Source organism: Limulus polyphemus, unplaced genomic scaffold (genome assembly GCF_000517525.1).
Source record: "Limulus polyphemus unplaced genomic scaffold, Limulus_polyphemus-2.1.2 Scaffold801, whole genome shotgun sequence".
In the NCBI taxonomy this organism is placed as follows: Eukaryota; Metazoa; Arthropoda; class Merostomata; order Xiphosura; family Limulidae; genus Limulus; species Limulus polyphemus.
This window is the reverse complement of record NW_013666411.1, coordinates 118,520-130,666: the sequence shown is the minus strand read 5'-3', so window position 1 is coordinate 130,666 and position 12,147 is coordinate 118,520. Positions and strand designations below refer to the sequence as shown.

At 29.5% G+C, this 12,147-nt stretch overlaps 1 protein-coding gene across 1 annotated transcript in view; it reads right to left on the bottom strand.

Moving 5' to 3' along the window:
- Positions 1-3,718: 3,718 nt before the first annotated feature.
- LOC106460592 overlaps positions 3,719-12,147 on the bottom strand; it is a 42,020-nt gene continuing 33,591 nt past the window's right edge. Inside the window, exons 8-12 of the mRNA XM_013920310.2 lie at positions 11,883-12,033; positions 11,293-11,459; positions 9,658-9,776; positions 6,429-6,542; positions 3,719-6,037 (exon numbers count right to left, since the gene is read on the bottom strand). Of these exons, the coding sequence (XP_013775764.1) occupies positions 5,360-6,037; positions 6,429-6,542; positions 9,658-9,776; positions 11,293-11,459; positions 11,883-12,033 (1,229 nt within the window). The 3' untranslated portion in view covers positions 3,719-5,359. The remainder of the gene's footprint in view (positions 6,038-6,428; positions 6,543-9,657; positions 9,777-11,292; positions 11,460-11,882; positions 12,034-12,147) is intronic.

The window sequence follows — 12,147 nt, the reverse complement described above, 5'->3', positions numbered from 1 at the left end:
TGGCAACAAGCTTGAAAGGACAACCACTGAAAATACTTGGACAGTTGACAGCAGCCGACAGACAAGCAAAACTGTTGGCCTTACGTTTGTTACACATAGTTGTAATTGTACTTAACTCTGGAATTCTGTCTTGGTGCATCAAAGATTGAGTTTACTAACGTATTAAGATCTAATGAATATCAGGAACTTCGAAGGGCAATCAATTTGTTATTGTTTCATGCTCCAGCAGACCATCATAATTTAGGAAAGGTAATTGTTGGTGGACTGGTTGATTTTTTCCAGTTTATATAGTTGTAAATGGTACTACAGTGTCCCAGTTATCTTAATGTTGAACTCTGATTTATTCCAGTAACAGCTTTGTTTAAGCCGAAAACTAAAGAGTAAATTTCTAAACTGTTCTAGATATTCCTGGAACAAGAGCTAATGTGAATAAGTTTCATTGTTCTTCATGGATGCAAAATATATAACTTTGAAATCATAAAAAGAAACTGTAAAGTATAGGTATTGAAAATGAAGACAACAATCAGCCAACGTCACTTTTTTGCAACTATAAATCATTCACGGCCTATAATGAAAAGGTTGTTGTTTATAATTAAGCACAAAGCTACACAATGAGCTATCTGTGCTCTGCCCACCACGAGTATCGAAACCCTGTTTTTAGCGTTGTAAGTCCGCAGACATACCGCTGTGCCACTGGGGGATAATGAAAAGGATTTAAGATATGAGTAAAGAATTAAAAAAAAAATTAAGTTCTTTTCATGTGTATATTTATGCATTTCTGAAGTAAAGATATTTACGAAATTTACAAATTTTAAACCAAAATCGCACAGCTAAAGTAAAGTTTGATTAAGCTGACTGGAAGGATCTAGTTGAAAAAAAAATCCTGCTCACTTCGTCTTAAAAGATTTTATTTACAAATGAATCTGAGATTTTTTTATTTTTACATCTGAACACCCATAATTTTGTCAAACAAATGTTAGATATTTTTTAAAGGTAACTAAATAACATGTCAATTAACGTATGGATTATATATAATATTGTTTTAAAATGTATATATAGATTAAGAAATACAATACTACCGATTTGAAGAGTTAAATTATCACGTACGTCTCGTAAACCAGCTCATACACCAAGTTGAGCCATAATACATACTCTGGATATTTACTTAACTTTACCAAATAGTGTTTTGATTAATTTTCCTCTCCTATTAAATAAAATTTACTACGAACTAACTGCCTGATATTGCCACATCTTCTACACGCTTTCTCATAACAATAGTAAAGAAAAGAAAAGAAAAGAAAAAGGACATAAAATAAAGTATAAAGTTTGGCTTGAAAGTGCTGCTCTCTAGTGACGATATTTCAATTTATAGGTTTTTCTTGTTAATATAGTTCCCAATAAACTTTGTTTCAGCCAACATTTTACCATTGCGGCTTCATCAGGGCTATTAGTACAAAGTTTCTTCTTATATAAAATAATTTATTAAATACCATAGGATCAATTACTCAAAAATATTTTACCAATGCTTTCAATATTACACCACAACCATTACGTCAGTTATCACAGTTCTATCTGCAAACACTGAAACTCAACGGAAATTTTCTGCTTTGGAACACAAACCTAAGAATCATGCAATATATATTTCTGATCTCTATTGGTTTTATGTATTTTTAAACTTTTCACCAAACGAAGCTTTAGTAAACCGAGCTACCATATCAATAAAATTTTAGAATCTGTATTCAAACGTACACCAGTGGAGCACACACACGAATCATATTATTTAAAACTTATTCTGTATAAAAAAAACAAAAAACTAAAATATATTTAAAATAAAAGCAGATGCCCTATCGCCCGATGACTCATTGGTAAACTTGAGGGCTTATAAATTCGTTAATCTTTCATTTTTGTATATTTTTCCTTTCTTTTTATAATTAAATATATTTATGCGAAAAAATTTTAGTTTGAATAAATTCATTTCATCACGTACGTTAGATAGAGATAGAAAATATTAACAGTAGATTTGAATACTAAAGGACTGCGACGTTTCGGCTTCTATACTGAAACAGACAGTTGCAAGAAAATATTAACAGTAGATTTGAATACTAAAGGACTGCAACCGTCTGCGACGTTTCGGCTTCTATACTGAAACAGACAGTTGCAAGAAAATATTAACAGTAGATTTGAATACTAAAGGACTGCGACGTTTCGGCTTCTATACTGAAACAGACAGTTGCAGTCCATTAAAGTTCTCAAACCTACTACAAATAATTCACCTAAAGTTCCATTGAAAAAATAACATATTTCAAAATGAAACAACACTGTTATCAAATTCCTTAACACGTCGCACCATCTTAATCACAACAATGCTATAAATGAAAGATACCAATGAAGAGACTGGTACTTATTGTTTCGAACGTTTATTAAAAACTAAATTAGTGATGCATGGTTTACTTTTCTACACTTCAAATCTTAAAAAGAATGTTTCACATATAATAATTTATTTTTTGTTTAAAAATAATGTATAAATTAAATCACCGGGTATTCTATAAACAATTTATGCATGACTTGAATTTCCCAACAAAATTTGGCCCCTTAAAAAGAGACTAAGATTTAAGTAGAATATCATTTCAGATAAGTCAGGTTTAGAAATAATAATGAGGATGTAAATAGAAATTAACTTCACACTGAAGCTACAATTCAAACAAATTTGATTTGAAAACAAAATTAACACGTTGCTACAGAAGCACCAAATACAATAGCAGCATCAGCAACTAGTCAGACCTCTAGTGGCCTCAAGTTAACTTATCAAATATCTACTCTAATATACAATCCAATAAAGAATAACTCTCTAGGCAGCATAGACCTAGTTTTCAGCTTTAGTTTTATCAACTATAAACTCGACCTAAAATGAACATTTAGTTTCCAAACTATTTATAATCTCTAAAACATCTTGTAAAAAAATAATTGTGAGGACTTTAAAAAATAAACGCTTTGATGCAAACGTTTTTTCTCACATCATGAGCAACTTCAGTTTTTTTTTCATGTGTAATTTTATGTTAATCCCACTTTCCTGAGTATAAACTATTTTACAGATTAACTTAAGGCCAAGACTGTGCATGTTTTAATTGGAAATTTTACTTAACAAGCACAAATATATGTTTATTTTCTAGAGAAAATATAATAACTTCATTTGAATGACAAGACACGCTTATTTGAATAACAATATATATATATATATATATATATATATATATATATTACAACACTGGAAATATGTTGCATAAATTAGAATCTCTATAGCTTTACATTACCTAACAACTAAGAAGTGATATTTACAAACAGATATAAAGATATGGTCCTGATCAGTTGATCACAGTGTCCTTTTAACAGCTGACAGCTGTCTAGCTTGGCAGCATTTAACTGGATGAGTGGTGACAGAAATGCCCAAAATGAAAACCACATGTTTAAAAATACATTCAAATCATCAACACAAGTTAATAACTTTTTCTCATGTATCACCAAAATACAAAACAATAACAAGTATTGGTGTTTCAGAACACAACATTCTTCAGAAGTACTAAAGAGGTAAATATATTAGTCAAAATTAATAACAGAAGTTCAAAAATAGGACAATAAATAACAATAATATTCAAGATCCTTGCATAAGTGATCAAGTCAAAATCAAATAACTTACCAAAAATCTTTAGTAAAAATCAAATTTCAGTTAAAAAAAACAAGCTTATTTTTATTACCAAAATATTCTTTTTGTAGAATCACATAGCAAATTCTGCTAGAATGATACAAGAATAAAAACTTTGTATAAACCACAGCCAGATATAATTCACAGTATAGATAAGCTTCATATTGAAAAAATGTACTGTGAGCTAAACAAATAAAAAAAATCATCACAATTAGTAACAAGACTCAATTCAATAATTTACTATTTTGAAATTACTGAATATTAATATCTAAGTGGAGGACAAATTACTTGAAATAGTTTGACAAAGCATGCCTTATTTCATACTTGTGCAATAAAGTATGTTCTGTAACACATACAATAATCTATATATATATAACAAGCAAAAAATATTTAATACTGTTTTTTTAATACACCCTAAAACATCATGATAAAATATACAAGTGTGTCTGGTACAAAAAGATTGGGGTTTAACCTTGTCCTAACTAACACTACTTTACACAAAGGCAGTTTCTATCAAACTTGAAAAATAGCCAAACCTTAAGCAGATCTTCAACTAATGTGTTAATGGCAGGTAAATTTTACATATTCTGAGTAAAACTCGATATGCTGTAGAAGTTTTCGTTTCATTACCTGCCAGATTTTTTTCATACCTATAGTTCCACATTCACTTAATAAATCACTTATCATAAAGTTACTTTTACTTATTTTGCTACATTATTACAATAGTGTTCAAGAAATACTGGATATTACACATAACTCGTACTACTCGAATTGTGTACTGATTTCAAATAGGTAGTGTAACACTTTAATTACACTATTGCATGAGGTCTTCTACACACTACAAGAGCTCATCAGCTAGATACTAGAAACAAGTCAACATCTGTTCTCAATCCAGCTGTGTTTCATAAAATTTGTTACCCTACAAGAACCAAGATAGTCAACCATATTTGGTCAACTCTGGCAGTTACACTACACAAATACCAACTATACTGTTATTTCTTAGCTATTCACATTAAGATGTATGTGTATTGTTTTCATACTAAGTCATTTAATAGTAACAATGACTTTTTTTATACTGTTAGTAGGCATTGATTCAGTAATTTTGGAACATATGATTTTTAATGTTGCAGGGTAACCATTTTCAAAGCCTTACTAATACACATGCATTATCTCATATACAGATAAACTACAGAAACTTTTGACAAAACTAGGGTTAAACCAAGTCAATATCATCATAAAGACACATCACATTAATTGTCATGATTATTCAGTGACATATAAAGGAGGAACTACAGACACTTTTTAAAACAGAAATTTCCAGAATCACAGAATAAATAAACAGTCACAGAACACAAATAGGAATGTCTATAAAAAAAGAAAAAAGATATTCAATATGGAGTCAGGAACAATAAAAACAACAACTCTGAATTGATTTAATTTTATCAGATAAGCTTGTAACATAAAAAAAACAGCACCCTTTTTTAACTACCGATTTAAAAATTCCACCTCATCACATTTGCAATTTGTTTTTAAATTTAATAGGTTTTGTAATTTACTTCACATTTACTGATCCATTATACTTATTTTTTATTTTCTGAATTGTTACATGGTTTTCCATGATCTAAAGTTTTAGTGTGTTGTCATCAATCATCTTTAGATTCATTCATGTGTGTTATCCACAAGTCTACAATGTCCACATTCATCAAGCACAGGTCCATTGTTGGCCATCATCATCACTCCATTAATTTCACTTCTCTCATCTACAAGTTCATTGCAGCATTTACCATCATATAGTATTCCACTGACTGATATTCCATTACCCTGTTGCCCTACATCTACAACTTCATTACACTGTTGACCATGGTCTACTACTCCATTACATTTTTGCTCTTCGTTCACAAGTTCATTACGTTGCAGACCATTATCCACTATTCGAGTACATTCTTCTTCATATACAGCTTTGTTATGTTGTTGTCCATCTTCTGTTACTCTGCTATGCTGTTGGTGATCATCTATATCTCTAAATGAAGCAGAGCAGGAATGACAATTCTCCCCACTAAGAACATCTATCTGACTGTGACTTTGTGTAATGGCTTCTGTGATGTGTAAATATTCAAAATCAACTGTACAAACGTCACCACTATTCTTTCTAGTGTCTCCAAAGGTGAGTGACAGCTCATTTATGGACTTACTATCCACAGGTGAGCTACAGTCCTGCAAGTTCTTAGTGACTGAACTAGTGGAGGAATATTCCAAAGTGCTTGGAAGTTGTGCAATAGTTCTACTAACATTACTGTTGTGAGGGACTGGACTACATCGATGATCTTCAAAGAATTTCTAAAAACATAACAAAGATACATTTTAAGAATGAATACAAAAACTCATATAGGTATCAAAATATGAAGTTTTATAATGACATTGGTAAGTTAAATGCACTACAACTCATTATATCAAGATTATAGCCTTATCCCTTTGAGCCCCTGTTCTCTTCATAATAAACAAAGTTAGTTAATATGCATGATCTGTAAATATTTTATCACGTAGTGAAGTAATTTGTTTAATCGTATATTCTTTACCAAGTGTTTTGCTGACCTCCTATCTTCTTCATTCAGAAAATAAAAGTTTCTCTATAACATTTTCCATGACCAGTGAGATTTCAGGATCACATAACAAAGTAGCATATATAACAAACTAAACTTACTCAAGATGATAAAATGTACAAACTCACCAATTTCTCTTTAACTTTATCAATGACAGACGGGACTTCTGATAAAGTACGAGGAGTAGGAAGGCCTAAGGTGAAGAACTGGTCAAAAACCTCACATGGATGGGTGATCAATTTCTGTATGAGTAAAAAATATTAATATCAACTTTGATCAAAAATCTAAGTCAATTTTTGTTGGAAAGTACAAAATATGCTTATTAGCTTTATTGAGCTATCAGTGATCATTATCAAAATAATTTTCTATTAAAATTTGTCAAATAATACTGTAGTTAAGGCTTGCTTTAAATTCATAATCATAAAATAATTCATGAATATACAAAAAAAACATCATAAAAAATTAAACGTTAAGGAAATACTGCATATATAATATATTTACCCTTGTTAAACATCAAGTTTCCTGGTATAAATGTTTATGTGTAAAACAAATACGTTTTAGTAATTTCAATTGAATAATATTTCTTATCTAATAAGCAGCATTTACAGTGTATTCTGATTAATAAAAATGTGGTGATATGATATTCAGATATGACTATTAGTCTGATGATGTAGGTAGAAGTATTAGCACAGTTAAATGTTACAACATTTCTTTATAATACAGAATGAAATCTTCCTTCCTTCATGAATCTATTCACAGTAACCACTTACAGAATGAAATCTTCCTTCCTTCATGAATCTATTCACAGTAACCACTTCATTACAGAAGTTTTCTTAGATTTTATAAGAAGCACAAATATTGTTTTATTAATTTTAAATAAAATATCAAAATGCTACTTATGATCGCAATTCAAATCCTTTAATTATTAACTCTTTCATCATGGGCTCGGTCCCAGGGCCCGACCTTGTAACTAGTTTGTGCCTGTTATAGTTTTCACGCTATAACTTTTAAATTAGCAAGCACATCTTCATGAAATTTTGCATATTATCAGTAAACATTACAAAACTTTTGTATGGAAAATATCATATTTTTTATTAAGTTTTAAGATTTCTTAAGTAAAGTTCTTCTCATGCCTTTTTTATTTTCAAATGTTGACTATCCAACGTGTAAAATAATTTTGATTTTAAGATTAAAAATACTTTTATGCATCTGAAAATTTTCTAATTTAAAAAATCTTTATAACCTCCTGGTAATTATCAAACGTTTTTTAGAAAAACTTTATATTTTATCTGTTATTTTCACTACTGTATCTCTGTACAGGTTTTAGTGGACAAGAATTTTGTAAAATACAGTCACACTTCAGTTATAATACATTATATATGTATATACATTATTACTATTTACAAATAAGTTCTTAAACTTATTTTTTCTAAAAACATAGAACAGTAAATAAAGAAGTATAGGTAATAAATATCTCTTCTAGTTATGAACTTTATACTCATTTGCTGCTTGCTGTAGGTTGCTAAGCCTAATCAAATTTCTCATGTGGAAGATGCGAAACAAAATATTTTTTAGGTTTTTTATATATACATTTTGAAATAACCAAAAATCATAAATTACTATATCAACATCACAGAATTCCACTATAATTTATCAAGTTTAGTAACTAAGCTACATTTGGGTCTAAAAAAAAAATATGATTTTTCGAGCTCACTAATGACTTACTGCATGGAATCTAGTATGAAAAAAAAAAAAAGAAGTTTGCTGTGCAAATACTTTGCAGAAGCCGAGAAAATCATTAGTGGGACAATCTTAACGTTCGATTGGTTATACACATGTCATTGGGCAAAGTATGTGTCATAAGCAGATATTTTCAAAAATTGAAGAGGTGGACGGGGCCACCTTGGTTGATTCAACAAATATATTAGTATCTCAGAAAATATAAAAGATAGGAGGTTTATATTTTACATTCTAGCTTGTCAACATTGGTAATTTGAATATTTAATTCATAAGAAACTATAGACTTTGTATTTTGACATCACAAACATCTAATTTGAACCAACGCTGCATTCAACATACTACATGACACACAAAATTCGATATTTAGGATTTTTTTTAAATATTTACTTTTAAATTAAGAAATTAATTAATGTATAATACTAAAATTTGAATTATAATCTACAATTTGATACCAAACTTATGAACATACATTCATAAAATAGTAGTTCAATAAAATTTTGAATGCGATGACATGACCCGTGATGGTAGGGATAAAGAGGCAAAGATTTTCTCCTTGAATGACTGCACAAATAATAACATATCTTTAATGGCTTTATTAACAATGCTAAAGCTTTCAATGCAATTACACAATATTTGATTATTATAATGCATTAGGAAGCCACCTTTGAAGTTTTCAAATTACTTGCAAATACTTGTCATTAACTGCAATAAAAATTGTGATATACAACACTAGTGACGCCCCCCACACACACACTGTGTTGTTGCAGTGTTGACTACTGTCTACTATTTATTCTATTACATTCATAACGATTTAAAGTTTCGTTAACTTCTTGTCCTTTATCTATAACTTCCAATTCATTCAAGAGTTGTCTTTCCTACTCTACTGCATTTAGTGATAGAGATGATCAAAAAACAGAAAAGCAAAGTAATAGTAACAACGGCACAGCAGAGCAATAGATACAGGTGATGCTTACTTGTTTTGACTGATAATTTTCAAGTAAGGTTATAGCCCGGCCACAAATTTAAATACTCTTTACTAAGGGACTTGCTTCATTATTATTGCTAATACTCCTTACTTACTAAGGCACTTGCTTCATTATTATTATTGCTAATACTCCTTACTTACTAAGGCACCTGCTTCATTATTATCATTAATACTCCTTACTTACTAAGGCACCTGCTTCATTATTATCATTAATACTCCTTACTTACTAAGGCACCTGCTTCATTATTATCATTAATACTCCTTACTTACTAAGGCACCTGCTTCATTATTATCATTAATACTCCTTACTTACTAAGGCACCTGCTTCATTATTATCATTAATACTCCTTACTTACTAAGGCACCTGTTTCATTATTATAGCTTTCTCACTTTTCTTTTTCTGAATATTACTAACATTGTAAATATTTCCAAACAGTCTTCAATATTTGAAATTTAACGAAAGCTTCATTTCTTTATTAGGTATGATTTCCAAACAGAAGAATGTTCTTAATAAGTGCCCTTCAAATCATTGTATGATACTCCTTCAGAACATTACAGAATTGTACAGGCTTGAAAAGACATCCATAAATTATTCTTATTGATTTCTACTTTCTACTTTCACTGTTTTATACCTTAGAAAATATCTTTTTCTGTTTCCTAGTTGAAGGCTTGCTCTTTACAACAAAATGTTCAGTATTTTCTTCCAATTCTTTTTTGTAACAAGAATGAGCATTACTTGTTCCTTCCATTTCTGTTAAAAAACAAAAAGCAAGAATGTATATCAACTCAATGCACACTATAAGTTATGATAGTAAACTGTTTTAATCAAGACTGTGATTGTCTAAATTACCAACAATACAAAGATGCCCATAAAGACTGGCCTGTTGCCTACTTTCATTTTATTAACTTCAACATGTTACATAAATTCTACGTGCTGGGAATTGAATATCTGAAATCTGTGAACAAAATATACTGGTTCTCATGGTTTGGTATACATTTTTAGTACATTTACTTAATAAGATATATCACTTCCATAAGCACAGCATTAATGTTCTATAATAAATTTCATACATAGTCTGAAAATTATCTTATCTTATACTTTTCAGGGAAACTTAATTTCCTTTAATGTGACAATTACATTATATCATGAGTGATAATTAACAAAAACATTACAAATAAAAGTGTGCTTTATTACAGCTTAATCAACTGACAATACATTTCAACCAAATGAACCAGTTAATTTCATAATAATTGTTGGTTTCATAACTTGTAGATCAATAAGCAAACACCTTTAACATGTAATAAAGTATCTTATATTAAATATGAAAGGAGTTTCATTACAAATGTCCTAGAATTTCTGACTGCTCCTCATTACATCGTAAACAATAGTTAACAAAATTGGTCAAATGTATTATTACTGTTAATTAATGGTACCTTTATAAAAATGATACTGACTACAATATCAATATCATAGTTACTTCTCTAGAATTAAGCTAAGTTTTGAAAGAAACTAAATATGAGTACACCAGTCAAAATACATGATAAATATTACTCTTAAAAGCATTAGTCTTAGATTTTTATCACGTATTTATGAAATTAATCGTGATAACTTTTCTAAATGATTCAACAAGAAAAAATCTGTTTTAGCAATCAAATATTCATGTTGGTAGCTATTAGTTTTGTTAAACTGTATTAATTAATTTATGACTAACTTTTTGGTCAGTTGTAAAAACTACTAATCCTTACCCACACAAGACACAAGGTTTAATATTATTATATGTGTAACGTAATTGTTAAGCCCTATTTTGTACTCAGCATTGAACTGAATAGTGTGTAACAGCTGGCATCATGAGCTAACGTTAAGTAGAGCAATTATTATGTACATGTTTATGAGTTTTGGATAACACTGTTCACAAGATATTTTAAAACACAAGCTACAGAAAAAAAAAAAAATGTATATATATATCTTACAACAATATTGTTAAAAATATCCAAAATTGTACTTTTCATTTTTACTTTGTTAACTGAACCATTTACTTACATATTACTAATAAATTTTATTTTCCTTCATTAACAGTAAACATTATTGTGTAAATTTTATGAAAAGAATAAATCTTTAAAAACTAGAAAAGCAGACAGCTTAATACTAGTTAATCCACAGTACACTTATCATTCTTGCACAATAACATTCTACATATCTATCCAACACAAATAAATTTCATTAATTAAGTGCAAAAAACAAAACGCTCTGGTAAAGATTAGCATACCAGTATGACCACTTTGAGGGTTGCAAAGTACTGTTGGATGTGAAGAGATTTTTAAGTTGGATTTCAACGACAATTTAGAACCCATCAGCTGCTGAAGATAAGCTAAAAGGAATGTGCACAGCTGTCGTTCCTTAATGTATTGGTCCACTATTACTTCATCACCGATACTGAAAATAAGTATAGAATTCCTAAATATTATTCACACAGTATTCGAAAAATAAATGTGCAGAACAATTACAAAATAAGCACTTAAATATGTTAAACATCAATACATAATGTTAATGGGAAACATACATAGAGCAGTAACAATTACACTTTTATAAACCTACAAATCAATATTTATTATTAATACTTTGAAGATGTAAAACAGTTAAACTATACCATGTAGCATCAATTATTACTGTATGATATGAAGTTGCATACAGGGCAGTTAAGGTTAAAATAATATGCTGTACAAACATTTAAAACAGTTAAAAAACACTTTTTGTATTATATTGTGCAAAATGAAAAACAAAAACATAATATTAAATCCTACTATAAGATTTCACTAATAATACCGTATATCACCCTAATAAATACAACATACTTACTGTTGTTTTCTATTTACTGTTGCTTGCTTCTCCTGTTCCAGTTTCCAAGCCTTTGCCTCTCGTAACTGTTCTTTTTGTTTATAAAATTCTTTCATAACTTGATCGTACTCTGCTTCAATATCAGATTTTTCTTGTTCAAGGCCAGTGAGCTCTGAAAGTTATTTATCAGATTTTAATTGTTCAGTCCTAGAGGCATCTTGATGTATACACCTGGAAAAAAGTTAAGCACCCCCGTGTTTTTTTCAAGTGATTCAGATTCGACGTT